The sequence below is a fragment of the Aureobasidium namibiae genome, assembly GCF_000721765.1.
Source record: "Aureobasidium namibiae CBS 147.97 unplaced genomic scaffold scaffold_5, whole genome shotgun sequence".
Taxonomy (NCBI): domain Eukaryota; kingdom Fungi; phylum Ascomycota; class Dothideomycetes; order Dothideales; family Saccotheciaceae; genus Aureobasidium; species Aureobasidium namibiae.
In genome coordinates, this window is record NW_013581204.1 from 329,498 (window position 1) to 346,247 (window position 16,750).

General features: G+C 51.0%; 5 protein-coding genes across 5 annotated transcripts; 4 read left to right on the forward strand and 1 right to left on the reverse strand.

The window, feature by feature from the left end:
* Positions 1-940: 940 nt before the first annotated feature.
* Positions 941-2,311, reverse strand: M436DRAFT_42487 (translation factor; the record flags this gene model as incomplete). Its single annotated transcript, XM_013573515.1, has 2 exons — positions 941-1,180; positions 1,349-2,311. 2 exons carry the CDS (start codon positions 2,309-2,311, stop codon positions 941-943), a joined length of 1,203 nt encoding a protein of 400 aa, XP_013428969.1.
* A 2,991-nt stretch (positions 2,312-5,302) lies between these two features.
* Positions 5,303-6,588, forward strand: M436DRAFT_62231 (uncharacterized protein; the record flags this gene model as incomplete). Its single annotated transcript, XM_013573693.1, has 3 exons — positions 5,303-5,598; positions 5,956-5,989; positions 6,043-6,588. The coding sequence occupies 3 exons, from the start codon at positions 5,303-5,305 to the stop codon at positions 6,586-6,588; spliced, it is 876 nt and encodes a 291-aa protein (XP_013429147.1).
* Positions 6,589-9,870: 3,282 nt separating this feature from the next.
* On the forward strand, positions 9,871-10,376 carry M436DRAFT_80253 (uncharacterized protein; the record flags this gene model as incomplete). The annotated part of the gene is made up of 2 exons (XM_013573853.1): positions 9,871-9,980; positions 10,040-10,376. The coding sequence occupies 2 exons, from the start codon at positions 9,871-9,873 to the stop codon at positions 10,374-10,376; spliced, it is 447 nt and encodes a 148-aa protein (XP_013429307.1).
* A 2,622-nt stretch (positions 10,377-12,998) lies between these two features.
* M436DRAFT_80254 (uncharacterized protein) lies at positions 12,999-14,292 on the forward strand (the record flags this gene model as incomplete). The annotated part of the gene is made up of 2 exons (XM_013573854.1): positions 12,999-13,089; positions 13,163-14,292. 2 exons carry the CDS (start codon positions 12,999-13,001, stop codon positions 14,290-14,292), a joined length of 1,221 nt encoding a protein of 406 aa, XP_013429308.1.
* Positions 14,293-15,129: 837 nt separating this feature from the next.
* M436DRAFT_80255 (uncharacterized protein) lies at positions 15,130-16,395 on the forward strand (the record flags this gene model as incomplete). The annotated part of the gene is made up of 1 exon (XM_013573855.1): positions 15,130-16,395. The coding sequence occupies one exon, from the start codon at positions 15,130-15,132 to the stop codon at positions 16,393-16,395; it is 1,266 nt and encodes a 421-aa protein (XP_013429309.1).
* Positions 16,396-16,750: the final 355 nt, after the last annotated feature.

Here is a 16,750-nt window from a genome sequence, read left to right on the forward strand (position 1 = left end):
GGTCCAAACGTCCGTTCTTGAACAGCAGCAGATCTTGAGTCTTTCTCTCTACTCCTACAGGAACAGCTGGACTCTGCTCCGCAGACACTCTGCCGTATGAACCGCCTCTCGCCTATGCGCTTCTGTTCGGTGTAATTGGTAAATCGGTACTCGTTCCCAACGACTGGACAAAGCAGAACGCACAGAACGGCCAGATGGGCCGGGTTAGATGAACTTGGCGGCGACAACATGCAAAAGTACAGAAGGCGGTCCAATCTCCGTCCCATAATCATCCTCTGTGCCAGGTGCCAGAGGTGATTGCTTGCCGGAGACTAGAACTCGGCCTCATCGTTCCCCACGCAATGATGTTTGTCGACGCCAGGAAAGTGGCGGACTTGGGCCCGCCGCTCGAAAATGGGAGCTCAACAAGGGCATAGCCAGGCGGCAATGAGCGCACTGTGGTTCTGCGGCTTGGTTGCCTCTTAAATCATGGCATTCTACATTGTAGCATGCTGAATCTATCCATGGACATGTTTTTGATCCCGGCTCTTCTCCTTTCGCTTCGAGGGAATGGCCTCATCGTCACCGTGTAACATCCAAATGTGCACATGAGGACAAGTACTAGGAATGTCGAGCCCTTTTGGGCTTTTGTCAGGTTTCAGCACGTTCTACAGTGATATTTCTACACAACTTTCTTGATTCTAGTCAGCACATGTCGTGTGAGATGCATGTGGCAGTCTGAACGACGGCGATACAGTCGAGATCACAATCACCACGGTACTAAGAAACAGATTTGAGATGAACAGGCTAATCGCTTGATTAGAAACGAACTAACTTTGGTTGATGAATGTGAGGAAAAACTAGCGGGAATGTCGTCGAATTGCTCCAGTTTTCCATTCGGAGGCAATTCCGAATCATGCCAAATTTGCAGAATTCCATGTCGCTCCCAGGACCGCCCGGCTCAAAGTTGCTCGAGCTTGACCTCGGCCGCTTTGCGCAGCCGGTTCATGACTGCCGCCGCAATGTCGCCTTCTCCGTCGTCGATACCTTCAACGATGATTGCATCCACATCCTTGCGATCCAATTCCCTCAATGCTGAAAACAGGCCACGCGCCACACTTGGCGTATCCGGTCCTATGCACATGTCCCATACGGTGAAACTCCTTCCGGCATCCTCCAGGGTGACTTGTTCTGCGTGCAGCTGTTTCAGCTGATAAGCGCTTTCCCGAAGCATTGCTGCAAGAGGTGAGGCGGAGATGTCTGCGTTTCTCGGACTCGACTCCCTTGGACCCAGTACACTATTCACCCCATCCTTGGCGCTTTCGTGTATTTCGCCTGCCGATAGCCGCTTCCAGGTCTTCGTCCTGACCAAACCTAGACTGCCATTTGTACCGAGTTGACGTGCCAGATCTGCGATGGAGGGTTGCCTCTCACCGGTGGATTCTACCAGCATGACAGGCGCTTTTGGAGAGTAATGTCGGTACTTCATCCCCGGTGCCCTCGGCGCTGCATCTCCTTTCATAGAAACGTCGTGATAGCCCACTGCTGTATTCTCCCAGCCAGGCACCGTCTTGATCAGATCAATTCCAATACCACCTGGCCTGAGTACCGCAGGAGGTGAACTCAACCCATCGACAACAGTGCTCTCCACACCGACGTCGCAAGGGCCTCCATCCACGATCAACTCGATACGGCCATCCAGGTCATAGCGCACGTGTTCAGCCGCTGTGGGTGACGGTTTGGTCGAAGCATTGGCTGATGGTGCTGCCACTGGTACATCTGCAGTCTTGATCAATGCCAAGGCGAGCAGATTCCGTGGCATTCTCGCGCCAAAAGTGCGCAACCCAGCCGTGACTTCAGGCGCTAACTTGGAGTTCTCTGGTACTGGCAGAATTATTGTGATGGGGCCTGGCCAGAAGCGTTTGATCAGTGGGTGGTAGATCTGTGGAATTGGATCGATGTCGGATGGCGAATCGGAGGTAGATAGTAGCCGCCTCAGTTGCTTCAGCGATGCTATATGTACGATCAGAGGATTGTCGGATGGTCTCTGTTTCGCATGGTAGATTCCCTTCACCGCTGCGCTGCGAGTTGCGTCCGCACCAAGCCCATAGACCGTCTCCGTTGGAAATGCGACCGGAATATCCGATTCTTTGAGATTTGAGGCCGCTAGTTGGAGGTCGATCCCGTCTTGTGTTGTGGTATCCGGTTCCAGATCCCAGTCCTCCAGAGGCATTCCCGAGTTTGTGGTTTTGTCCGTAAGACAACCCAGCTTCGTGGCATCTATGGGCAGAATCCTTGTTTGGTGGATTTTGACGTCTTGTGCCTGCGCCATCGTAGAGCTCTGATTCGAATTCATCATGAGGCACCTCTGTCTTGAAAGTGATATGAGATTGTGTTGTAGCGGTCTGAAAGCTTTCGAGCAAGACGCCGCTGTTCCAGCAGTGAATTTTGATGACCGTGAGAAGGTGGCGAAAACACGTCCAGGCGATTGAGTGAATGTATTCGCACGTATCATATAACTCCAGGTAAGGCGGTATATGTGTTGATTGCACTGTCTTCAATCTCTTTTTGTAGTGATCATTTTTCTTCCAGACAATGACATAAAAAAAGCTTGTCTGCCGCTTACATAAGCGGGATGTATCGGACTCTAGACCAGTTCCACGATGGAGACCATCGACAGTGATTAGAAACTGTAGGCATAATCTAAGCGTAGGGCATAGGGCAGTATGAAACATGGATGGTGTTACCTCTCGAAAGTGTTGCGATTAGTGTCCGCATCACTCGAGCTCTTGATATCGTGCGCGAATCGAGAATATCATGTTCGTCTTATCGGTTCTGATGCCTTTGGAGTGACTCATCCACAACAGAGCCGAATAAGGATACAAAACGACACAAGGCATAGCCACTATAGAGAAGATGCTTCGCTACTAAAGCATCATTTGCCTAGGGATCTATTCCTGTCCCAGAGCCAATGTGTATACCACATAGATATCAGAGCAGGGTGGTACACTCAGCAGGAAGTCTTGGCACCACTGAAGCTGCCACATTATTACATCTTGCGATGTCTGTTGCGGGACAATGCAGGACAATGAGAAATTGAAGCCATTCTGTATCGGTGTTTCATCCTTATTGTGTGCCACTACTGGTCACCATTGAGCTATAGATTTTTACGATGTCTTACGAGAAGTTGCATCCACGGAGAACATCAGCATATGATCTCCATGCCATGCTTCAAAGTGACTATGCATGTCTACAGCTCAAAGGGCCAGCACGATTCACTGTAGGATGATGATTCACCTGACAGCTGCGGAAGTCTCAACCCATCAGAACGAGCTCTGTTCAGGATTTGAGGTGAGGACCTCAAGCTGCAGTCGGAGTGATGCCCGAGGCAGCCAATCCCGAGGTATAGCTCGTGTGCTGGAGCTATCCACGGAGAACCAAGGAGCAATGACTGGGTCCATCAAGGTCAGCGGGGTAGAGGTCTCTCCACAGCACCAATATGCAGTCTAAGAACGGTCGTGCTGTGCCGTATGCCGTGGCATCCTGTTGACAGGTCATGTGCTCAGGTCGTGCAATCAAGAGTCAAGGCTTTGGTTAAAGCCCTCTCTCCTGAGAGCCAATCGACGGAGTTTCATCCATCTCTGAAGTTTGAGCGAGGCATTTTGTGGTCGGAGAAAAGTTAGAAAGCAAGTCGAAGAGACCCAGGAACTTTCGTTCATCGCGTGATCGAGCATATAAAACAGTGGTTATTTTTCGCGACTCTTATCGGCAAAGCACTACCACGATGGGCTGATCCAAGCATCCTAAGATAGCCGTCAAACCTAGTCTACACCGATGTATGCTGCTGTTTCGTACGTACGGTCCAGCTCTTCAGCGATCGAGGTTGCGTTTGGCTTTGTTAAGGTTAACTTGAGTGAGCTGTTACCTGTTGACCTGTCGGTACGAGTCAAAGAGTTTGGCTAGCAGATGTGGGGAAGTTGGCAGTCGGCGCACCCGCCATGCATCTCCCTTCTTTTCTTTTGCAAGACACCCATCGGCAAGCTTGGCATCTGCCTATCTGAAGGCTGGAGTCAAAGACACTGCGGGTGCCTGGCGTGATACTGCGCAGAGTAAGAGCATGTGATTTGCTTTGCTCCAGCCTCCCAGCACAGGGGTCTCATGGCCGCGCCGGCGCAAAGCGTATCCCGGAGGTATCGCGGATACATGGAATCCACTGCATCCCGACACATGCTTCGTGCCTTTTGGCGACGTGCGAGATGTCGAGCAGGCATACAGGAGAGCGTTCGGCATCGAAGAATGCAACTCCCGTAGAGTAAAAAGAACGATCGGTGCTCGAGATCGAAGTATGGATCGCATTCACATAGCCCCTTTTATGAATGTCGGTAGTAAATCGTTAGTATACCGGCATCGGAACGGTGTGGATGAGGTGAATCTGGTGGAGAGGACACACAGGAGAGCATCGAGTGTTTCTGAGCGCTCTTGAACAGACCGCCAAGGACGGAGCTACAACCTACAGCGGCCTCCAGATTTGTTCATCGCCAGCCATATTTGAGTAGATGCAGGCATTTGATGGATAGTGCTGCTGTCGTTGTCTCCGGTGTGTCAAGTCGATGCCGATACGGACGCTTTTCCGTCGAAGCTCGTGCTTTCGTCTCTTTTTCTCACAAAAGTCGAAGCGACCGAACTCTCCAAATTACTGTGGAATTGTACAGAGTATAAGCACAACGGTTTATGCAGGAGGTGAAGTGTGGCTGAACCGCTGCACTGTAGTGGTAGTCGGGAATCGGCAAGAATTTGCTCGAGGCTAAAGAAGGCATCCTGGTCCTGGGGGTTTGAACGAGCATGTCAACACCATATCAGCGGAAGGCTCTCCTCCTAAAAGTATCCACTATTGTGCATGATTACGGCGCGGTGTCAGAGTCCGCTTAGACGCTTCGTTCTGATAAGCATGTATAATTGGTTGATATAGAGGAATGTAGCTGTGATGCCGCGCGATATTGAGCCGCATCTTCTCCGTGAAAACGAGAATCTCCAGCAGAACGAGAAACGAGAAAAACGACGCTGACACACACTGATGTCATGACGGCAGCATCTCACATATCGCTGCGAAGAAACACTCAACTGATGGGAGGGAGGAAACGACAATCGAAATGAAGCATGAAACGAAGCGCGTGCGCAAGCTCTCAACCAAGTACCAGTTTTGAGTAAGGAGTACAAAGATAGACGTGGATATAATGCCACAGGGCAAACGTGGCGGCCAAGTTCTGCCAACAAGTGTGGCTGTCAAGTGCCCAGCAGCCCCACGGATCGGAGCATCCAAAACATGGTTTCGCATGATCAGAGACCCTTGGGTGCCCTCTCGGAGCCTCCTACTGAGCCACAGATCAGAAGGTTGTATGGACATCGCCCGATCGGGAGGAGACACGTCGGGTCGTCTCCAGGGACGCCTATTGGCTGCACACCCTATCGCGACGTTCTCAACCTTGTCCAAAGTCATGTCGACCCACCTTTCGTCAGAGTTTACACAGAAATCAACTTTCGTGATGGCGGCCGATCAGCAGGCACGTCAGCGCCTTCGCGTCCCACGGACTCCCCTGCATTCCACGATTCATCGCCATTGTGAGATCCTTGACATGCGTTTCCAGTCAAGAAGGTGTGGATACCGCTGCACGATAGCCAACGCTAATTTCCTTTGCAAACATTATGCAATAGTAGCTTCATCAAGTACCCGTAGCCCAACTGTACATATATCCACTGGCGTACCCTGACAGCCTGGTCTTCCAACTTTCATCAATCTCATATCGACTTTCTTATCTCAAACGTTCCCACCGTCTGTCCAAGCAATCCTTCGTGCTCACTTGGCCAACTGCATTCCTTCCGTCACCCTACCAACTATTGGCAAAGCAGTATAACATATCAACTTGACTGAAGCCGGTCTTCTTTCAATCAGTAACTCATCGCCGATCAACAACACAGTCCAATCAGAATGACTTCAACAAGCCCAGAAAAGGTGTGTTATAACTTATCACACTTCTGAAGAAACAATTGACTAACAACTCCCAGTCCCAGCTCATCCAAGCATACATGATTCTGCATTCACAGCAGACCAATGTTCGTCGACGATTGTCAGTCGACTCGAACGTCTCAAGCTCGTCAGGCAGCCCTGGATCCAGCACTTCGTCCTCGGCAAACCAGTCTCCTTCCTCTTCTTTCACAGCGCCTTCTCCTGCATTCTCATTCTCATCACAACCGTCACCTTCTGCTGGCAAGAGGAGGCACTCCCGCTCAGCTTCAATGGGCTCGAGACGAAGCTCGCTGTCACCGCCCACTTCTCCAAACAGGACAAGCATCGCACCTATCCCAGAGGAACCATCAGCACCACCGCCGTTGACCATGGATGAGGCCAAGCTTGCAGACATCTCCTCTCGGATCAAGACTACTCTTACCGACCTGTTGAACTGCGACGCTGTCAAGAACGACAACAGAATGAGATCATGGGTCGCAACCCGATTGATGGACGTTGAGCATGAGCTAAAAGAGCAAAAGAGAAGACGACACAGTTCTCATGCTGAGGATGCAGAGCTCATCGCATCACACCTTTGCCTGTAGATCGGCTTCATCATGCCATCAACCTTTGGACCTTTCCTTTGTCTGTTAGACGTTCTGGTCATCAACACCATGGAACGATGAGAACACGAATATTCATGACGAAACCGCATTTTTATTGTACAGCAGGCGCTTGAGATTTTTTGTGTCAACGACAGTATATACCCAAACAGTTTTCTTTCTTGTTAATGTATCAAAATCTACTTCACTCTCAGAGCCAATCCCTGTCATACTGTCGAATGCGAATGACCTTGGATAAACTCAACTCGCTTGGTATGTGTTTTGTGACTCTGAACTCCGGTCATTCCTGTGTTTCCTGACCCAAGAGCGTGACACACACCCAATATCGCTGCCGTGTGTGATATCTGCAGCAGTGACTAGCAAAAGTCATCTACCCGTCATCCTTATGTTGCCTTTCATCAGCATGAACGGCAAAGGACTCCTGCTCATCCAACACTTTTTCTCCTATTCATGTTCCCATCGTCGCCTATCTTCTCTCTGCCGTGCATGAACGAGCGCACGCGCCCGCATGCAAGGCCTTTGCTCCGACAGAGCCGCGATCAGAATACCAAGTCGCTGCAATAACAAGCGGCTGGCAGGTCAGTATTGTCCCGGGATCGTAAACCCTTGCTGGCATCGAATAACCTTAAGTCGCGGGCCAAGGATTTGAATAGGCATCGCGATTCGAAAAGGGGGTCATGGGAAAGCGACCAAAAGATCTTCCCTCGATCTTCCCTCTTGCAGTAGGAGCAGAGGTGTGGCTGTGAAAGAATACTTGGACAGGGCTTCATGCACGCTTTTCACTTTTCGCTCGCAAAGAGAAAATTTACCGGTTTGGGGGTGTCACTGCATCGGAAAGATCGTAGAACGAAGTTCGCGATCCCCTTTGAGCTCGATCGGGATTCAGTTTCGACGTTTCGTGACGGGCGGTCAAACTCGTCTCAAGTTGTGCTGATACTTTCGACGATCGACATGTATGTGTGCGGAGGATCGATCGGGGTCGTAGGCATCGAACGCATGGCAGAAGAAGTTTGTTCGACTCCTGAGTCATGCCAGTCTCATGACAACCGATAGTAGTGCATATCAGAAACACCGACGGTCGTTGTGAACAGGTTGAGAAGTTTTCGAATAGAAGGGCATGTTTTGGTTGTCGGGTGCAGTCGATGTTTGGAAGATGGCGCCTTTGAAAGTTCAAAGTTCGTCGTTATCTCCGGACCGTGCGCCGGGCGCGATATTATCGATTCGAGAGAACGAACATGGAGATCGTCACATCATTGACTGACTTCTGAAAGTGATTGTCAAAGGTCGGCTGGACAATCCCACTCTAAGGTCGTGGACACCAAAGTCAGCAGACAAACTTCTCGCACGCTTCGCGAAAGAAGGGGATCAGGAGGTCAGCTTCTCGTTGAGAATCAGCAGTGCAGCGGCGCAAGTGGAATGCCGCTGGTGAGCGCAACGAAATGAGATGTGCGGAGTCTCACGAATAGTCGATTCGTATTGCGACGATTGCACTCTGTGAGCCGCAGCTGAAATGAGCCACTGGCAAAGGAGCGTCGAACCGCCCACTTGATATCGATGACCGTCCCGTCATAGGGCTATATCTGATCCGATAAGATGATCCCAAAGATTGGTGGCAACAACCAATCACTCCGAGATTCAAGACATCCCGCAACACAGGCTGAAGGCTCCTTTGGTCGCAGCCCTCTCGAGTCCCGACACCATCCACCAACTCCGCGAGCGCATAGACCACCAATAAGAAAGCCATCTACCAAGAACAATTTCCCGGCTGCGGGGGATGTGCAGAGCTCGGTTCGAACAGCAGCACTCACGAGGGTTCGTCCCTCGCGATGCTCCGCTGACACATTGAGCACCTTCGCAAGCTATTGACGAAGTCTGGAAATTGAGGCAAGAGTTGCTGCAAGTCGCGGAAATAGTCCATCACCGACTACGAAGATTTTCAACAACCCTCGGACATGCCGGAAGAGTTTCTCGAGTCGTGGTTTCAAACGTCCAATAATTGTTGCCTCAGGCCAAGCCCAGCTTACGTGTGTTGCGTCTCGATGGAAAAACTGGACGAGGCTCGCGGAAATTCGCAGCTTTTCTGGAGAGGACTGGGGAAACCAGGTGCTCCTTCAGTCCACCTGCTTCGCTTGCACCACCTGACTGGTGCTCGTTCACGAGTATCACATCATGCTAACTTTTCAGCCTTTCAGCCTGTTGGGCTTGCTTCGCCATGAGTCGACGACGGAAGTGTCTCATTCGCACGTTAGGGCACGCTTTTTCGCTGCTTCAACATGGTACCCATCATAAGCTTGCGCATTGCATTGAGATACCAATAGTGCTGCAATCAAGAATATTCTATGCTTGTGTGCTTGGTAGCCAGGCACAGTTCGATTTGCCTGTCATTTCGCCAAACTTCAGGCTTATGCAGGAACCCATGTTGCCCTTGCAGACCAAGACATTGAAAGCGAAGAAGGGAGGCGCTCAACGTCGAAGTTTAACCACCAGAAATCACCAAAATAGTCCAAAGGTGCAGAGCGCAATCGGAAATGTCAGCCAGGCACACCAGGGCTGGCGTAGACAGTGGCAATTTTTAGACTCAATAGTCCAATTGACGACTGCGCTAGACATGTTCCTCAGCATTTCGCCAAAGGACTCAGCCACTGTCTAGAAGGATGCGACTCTATCGACGGCTCGCATTGGGGTAATGGGAAATTGCACTGGACGCATGGCTGTCGCCACCTGACTTGAATACGGGGTAGCCTGGCCCTGAGTCCCACCTGTATGTCCGTGGTTTTGGTCTTCTGCTCGTTGCTGCGAAGACATGATGCTCCAGAAAAAAGAGTGCAGTTGCGATAGTGATGATGCCGGAAGTTGCTACGGTTGAGAAGTCGTTGCGGGAACTGCTCAAGGTAGGGTCAATGACAGCAACGGCCGGGCAAATTTGAGAGCATAAAGGTGAGACCGACTCTGACTATCCAATCCCGGGGCCTCTTCTACACATTTCGATGGGACCTGGGCGTGGACACTAGCGATTAGCGGACGAGCCGGCTGAGGGAATGGCTTACGCCAAGTGTCAATGCGACCAAATAATAGACCATGGCAACTTGGTATATAAGGACTCGACCCTATTGCCATGTAACTACTTTCCTTTCTTCATCCACTCACTAATCAATCAATCCAACCAACTTCGACTTCGGTCTCACACTCGCTTCAGCAACCAACCCAATAATATAATCCTTCGCCTTTTTCCCAAACCACCACCACCAACCCAACACCATCAAAATGCAGTTCACCATTGCCGCCATTGCTGCTTTCGCCGCCTCTGCCTCTGCTGCAGCTCTTAACACCACCGCCCCTGCTGGCCCCGTCTACGTCACTGAGGTTGTCACCCAGTAAGTGTCCTGATACCTATACACATCTTAAGTACATCGTGCTGACTATCATCTCCTAGCTTGACCACTTTCTGCCCTGCCGCTACTGTCGTCACTGCTGGCTCCCACACCATCACCGTGACTGCTGCCACCACCCTCACCATCGAGGACTGCTCGTGCACCATCACCTCTCTTAAGAGCACTGCTGCCCCTTCGGCTCCTACTGCCCCCGTCGTCGTTGCTCCCTCTGCTCCCTACAACAACGGCACTGTTGTCACCAAGACCTCCGGTTACGCCTCCGGCACCGGTGCTGCTGCCACCTCCACCAAGCCCGCCCACTTCACCGGCGCTGCTTCCGCCATGAACGTTGCCGGCGCCGCCGCTGCCGCTCTCGGTATGGCCGTCCTCGTCCTCTAAGCGCCTCACACGGTGCCATTGGCGCTAAGATGATCATAATGTTTCCCGCGGTCATCTGAGGCCCAGAACGACGAAAGCAAATTGTGTATATCTTTGTACATTTTTTTGTTTTGTTTTTGGTGTTGTTACACATTTTGCTTGTTCTTCTTTTCTGCTTTTCTTAATGATACCCTTCGTCTGTATAAGATGAGGATGTACGGTTATATACCCTCCTGCAAGGGCTTTTATATTGGGCTTGCTGTCATAATCTAAAAATTGAAGCTATACCACTTCCGTCGTACGTAATATGTGCTGTCTGTCGAAAGTGTGGGTAAATCTTCATCGCTGAAGCATGTCATTAAGGGACCTATAAAAATGCACAGCGCTTTCGATGAAGAGGTAGCATCCACTGAGAGTCGTCAATGCATGGGCTCTCTTTGGACTTACCCATCATCTGGAAACCACCATGCATTCTGATAGCTTCCATTCCGCCTACGTGTGATCGTGAGAGTAGCATCAATTTTTACCTCAGACCGGATCAAACATATCATGCTACCGAAGGAGGAGACGGGGTCTACCGTTTACAAGAACAAACAATACTGATCCACCAGCCGCTGCCCTCTTCATCATTTGTCCTCGTGCTTGATGTCCGAGACTTGAAAACAACTGACGACTAAAGCACTCAATGTGGTTTCTCTCCCTGCGTTAATCATTGTCTACTCTCGTGCTTTGGCTCTGAACTTTGAGCGCTAGATATTATTTCACCCGGAGGAGTTCTCTGATCGTAGCCCGAATCTATCCACGAGTCTCGGTGCCTGTCACAAGAGCAAACAAACACATGTTCCGTCGTTGTACTGTGCGATAATGATTCTGGTGCTTTGGTACCGTGGCCTCAACATCAGTTATCAACTCAATCGCGAGCCGTTTGCAGGCTGTAGTGCTATAGCCCGAACCTGATTGCAAACCTTAGGTGCTTGTAGGGGAGCCAAGAAGTTTATGCTGCATCACTCGTGTCGTGCAACAACAAACCTCGTGCTTTGGTCCGCTAATTCGAAAACCGGGTACAAAACCATCGAACGGAGCTGTTTAGGCACTCTGGTATTGTAGCCCGAGTATAGCTACAAACCTTGAGTGCCGTCACAAGAGCGAACAAGTCCAAGTTCCGTCTTCTATGCTACGTATTGACGGCCTCGTGCTTCTGTTCCGTAGTCTTAGTGTTAGACGTCCACTCGGGGAATCGTCTGCAGGTTGTGGTCTTGTAACCCAAGTCTGGCTACAAGCCTCGAGCTCCCATCGGAAGAGCGAACAAACTGATGCTCCGTCGGGCACACTGTACGTTGACGAGCCTCGTGCCTCTATTCCGGAGCTTCAATCCATCCATGACGCTCAATAGATCTGTCTGCAAATTGCGGCTGCGGAACCCGAGTCCGTTCGTCGGGTGCCCGTACCCGGGCATATGCAGCCAGCCTGGACAATAAGGACCGAGCAGCACATCGTCAGAATCCTTCGTGAGCTCTGGTCTCTCTCCAACCATCCTTGGAGAAGGTTGAGGTTGGAACCGATGTGACAAAGCTGCGACGATATGATCCAGATATTTATAGTGCTTTTTCGGGACCAAGGTGCAAGTTGCCTCTCCGAGTTCGTCGCGACTTGTCTCGAAACGGTGGCCGCGTCCATATATTCGCACTTGAACATGTCGATGGTGCTACCTATGTGTTCGGGCCCCGTATATCATCTTGCTGAGTTGCCGGTCGGACTCAGATCTGTACCTGGAGCTGAGACGACCGAAGTGTACTAGAGTGGTTGTTGTGGGAACCACTCAAAACTCGCGGGCATCCGTTTGTAGTCAGTAGGGCAATTCGTACGCGCCAACAGCGATATATTGATCTGTTTCAGCTTCCAGCTCAAGAAAGACCAGGCCTATTCAAGGCAGATCGACACTAGAATCTCAATCGAACAAGATCTTGATCGTGGCGGGAAGAATCAAGTCATGAGAGCCGCGAACCGTTGAATTATCGGGCGCCTTTGATTCATAGAAGTATACCAGTGTAGCAAGTGGCAGGAGAGGCATTCTCAGGCTTTGATGGAGCAGAGCAAGAGCATTCTCGCCATCGCTGGAGCGGAAAGTCAAGGTGCATTGCGGCGTGACAGCGTCATCTTTTGGTCAAATAACCTGTCTCAATCTCCGACCTTACCAGTTGGAGGTTGGTGTTGGTAGGACAAAGGCTACTGGGGAAACGTTGGGTGGCACAGACACAGACGCGCTATGCACCAAGCTTACCGCAATTTATGCACGGAGCAGTGCGAGCCAATCACAGGCGTGGACAAGGTGCCGAAAAAGAGGGGAGAGCCAATTCCGGGAGGAGTAGACCAACACGAACGACGCGCGACGAGGGAGCGAACGCGACCTGAGACGAGTACAGGACATCCAGGTCCCCCTTGTCTACTGCTGCCACTATCCTCTCCATTCGCTCTCTCACCCAAGGCGCTTACACTCTTTCCTCGTGTTGGCAGACAACCTCGCCACTTTTCAGTATCATTATTATCATCGTCGTTGACACGAAAACCGTGACCGCCAAGTAAACAAACCGTGAACACACAGACTCGACTACCTGATCGGCGTGATAGCCATCGCAAGCGATCATGGCAACTGTATCGATGCCTAGACAGCCCTTTGGCGTGCTCGACAGTCCCCGTCTGGCCCATCTATCCGGTATCAAGAATCGTCAGAATGGTGAGTTCAGGCTTCAACATCACACTTGATGGTGTGTTTGATATATGCATGGCTGACATTAGCGTGAATGAAGGCATGATCAAAACTCCCAGTCCATTGTCTGGCAAGGCAAAGATGCTTGTTCCGACCTCATCACCCAGTCTAAAGCCTTCTGCGAAACGTCGCGTCACTCCCTCCTTCGACGACTTTGATGGACAGAACGACGATGCCGAAAATGTAAACCCAAACATGTTCCTGTCGCCCATGAAGCGCACCAAGTTGGACTTGCCCTCGACATCACTCAAGCCCAAAGGCCTCAGCACCTTGCCATCCTCGTTCAACTTCACATTCAACCCTACCAAGACGACACCTACAACTTCAATGCCTCCTCCAGCCACCGTGCCCTCCCGTCTGTCCACTCCAATGAAGTACGCTGGTGTGACCAAGCCTTCTGCAAGAACACCGTCCACTGCCCCTGCTGGAAGATCTCCCAAATCAAAACGCGACAAGGGTCGCAGACTCAGCGCTCACACTCCCATCACTCGCATTGACTCTTCCTTGCTTTCTCGATCATCTGCCCGTACCGGACTGCCGTTTAGCATTGATGCTGCCCTTACCGCCTCATTGAAGTCCACTGCCCCTGCTGCTGTACCTCTGCCGAAGCCTGCGTCTTCTATCGAAGAGTCCATGCCCAGCTCATGGTTCTTTGCCATCCACGAAGACACTGCCGACGAGGAAGCCGAGAACCTTATGGAGCACTCCACCCTGACTTTGGACCTTTCTTCGGATGATGAATCTGCCGCAAAGGCCAACGAGGACCGAGGCAAAGAGAATGTCGCCCCTGCAGACTACGATCCTGTCGCTTCTTCATCGTCCTCTCCTCGTTCATCTCGCCGTTCGCTCAAGTCAGCAGCGGACATGGAAACTGATGAGGCCGCACGTGCGCCTCTCGGCTCACTCGACACCACCGAATTCATTCCTGAAGGCTTGACGAAGGACTCGATCGTTGTCATCAACGAACTACCAGAGACATGCACTCTCGAGTCACCCATCGAGAAGCAGAAACTCGAGTGCAACCCACCCATAGTCATCTCCCCACCCAAGAAGACATGCATTGCAGATCTCAAGGATGATATCTTCATCTTCGAAGACGAGTCCGCCAGCCCTGCCTTGTCTACTGGTGGAAAGCGCAAGAGAAGCGCCGATGACGACGAGGACGAGTGATGACAATCCTCGCTTCAGGTGGTGGAAAGTCAAGCATAACGATGTGGGATCAAGCGGCATGGCGTTCCTTTCGAGTTTCTGAATTTTGAGCATCTCTTACGAAAGCGGGTATGATTACGATGTCATTCTGGCGCAGATTTTTCTTCTTTTCGGACACGGCACATGGCATGGAAAGAGATGGGACTTGTACGGGCGTAATCTTGCTTTCATGTTTTGGACTTTCGAATTCTTTTCTCGCCCTTCCCTTTCTTCTTGCTGGACACATTTGGTATTCTTATTAACGTTGCCTGGTAGCACATTCGCTCCTTTAGATTAGTAGTCGTAGCATCCTGAATCACACACAACAGCCTTATTTTTGTCCATTTTCTTTTCTTGAGATCTACTTCCATGTGATCAGCGGTATGGACAATACACACGCGACTCGTTCATTCTCGTCTCGTGGGTTCAGCCTTGCGTATGACAACGATCTAATCGAGGTGGGTGGCGCGGCATGGCTACCAGACGGCCTGTAATGTGATGCATTTGCAAGTCTCAACGGATGAGCCTCATGTTTGCTACTGCAAAAAGGGTTCGGGTGCTCGATAATGGGTTGCACATTGTGTAATGTCTCTATACCACTCCGACGCTACCCCGCTCGCGCCAAACTCAAAAACTTGGAGCAGGCAGGAGCTACTCGTGCTTCTTTCCCTTTTTGTTTCCAGAATATCTCGTCAAGCTGGTCTTGTCGCCACTCTCTCATCCGTGACATGTAACCTAGGCTTATACAGAACAAACAAACCTACTTTTCTCAGCTTCCTTCATCCTGCACTCTCGAAGCAAAGCACTCCATCTCAAGCCATGGCTCCATGGTGGTCCTCATCAGAATCGGACAAAACTCGCCGTGACGATGATCCTTTCGCTGACTTCCGCCGCTTCGCTGACGAACAAATCAACGCTCTGGTCGAAGGAATCAACTCTCTGCCAGGCTTCATTTCTGCCTCTCTCGGCGCCGAAGAGCAGCGATGGTCAGACGAGATGCGAGAAGTGCGTAAACGTTTAGAAGAAGACTTCCCACCCCTCTTCGCTTCTCTTCTAGGTGCTCCCGAAAGAAGATCTTACCTTGGCGGTCCCATCAGCGAAGAGGCCCGTCAAGCTGCACGTGTCCTGCTTCTTCAATCACGCAATGCCAGTTTTGGAGTTGACCCAAGAAAGATCCTCAGTCTGTACCAGGATCATGGCCAAGGCATGATGCCTGTTCACAGCAAATTCCCCATCCGTACCACAACCAGTAACACAACCTGGCTGAGTGTCGACTGGTTCAGACACAGCCCGTACTCGCCCATTCAACTCGAGCAACACTCCGAGGCTCATCAACACGGCGGCAAGTGGCGTGCCGCTTTCGAGGACCTGCTCTGTGCCCACCTTGACAAACCCCAAGTTGCCCATGACGCCTGGAAAGCCGAAGACTCGATTGCCGCCTCTGATCCTGACAATCAAACCTTGTACAATCATTGGGCTCAACCAGGAATCGATTGGATGCTCGGTTTGCAGTGTAGAGGAATCTTGCCACCTCAACTGCCTAGCCTGTACAACATCACCCCTCTCGAAACCAAGAAACTCGATCGCGTCTTTGGCAAAATCGTGTCTGGAGTTAGCAACTTCTGGACACCCTATGGCCGTGCCGTGCACGAGGACTTTACGCAGCTGGCGAGAATAGTGGCTTCGCCTGATGCAGAAGACTTGGTCGTGAGAAGCAACATGAAGCCCGACACCGAGTTGGACATGTACGAGAACTTGTGGAAGAACGGTTATGGAAAGGAAGAAGCAGAAGCTTCGAAACCAGTGTCTATGCCTGTCAGCTCCTCATCGACAGCTATGACCTCCAACGAGGAGACGCAGAAGCCTAGTGTCATCTCCGTCATGACCACCACTGAGACACGCACTATGCCCGATGGATCAGTGTACACAAAGCGCGTTCTGAACAAACGCTTCTCCGACGGCACTGAAGAGAACAGAGAGGAGGAATCGACCGGACATCCTGACAGCGAGAACAAGTCAGAAGGCAGAGATGGCGGACATGAGTCGCTTGACAAGAAGAACGGTCCAGGATGGTTCTGGCGCTGAAAGAAGAAGTCTTTGCTGCTGCTTTTCCGATGATTACCACCTTGCCTTGCTCATACGTTTGATATTCTTATACCCTTGCTGCAGTCACTTGAGAAAATGAATCAATCTTCGTTAACCATGTTCTTGACCATTAGTGTAGTAAAGGGGTATCTAGCAGTAAAACAGAAGACCAGCAAAGAGAAAGTTCATCCGAGAGGTCATCCTCATAGACCGAGTATATCGAGGTTCCTCGCCAGAATCTCGTTCTCAGCCTTTTCCTTTTCACTCTCTTCGTTGACGTACGGGCCCTCGTCAACGTCCTCATCATCCCACACACCCTCCTCATCTTCCTCCCAGACGATCTCTTCCTCCACAG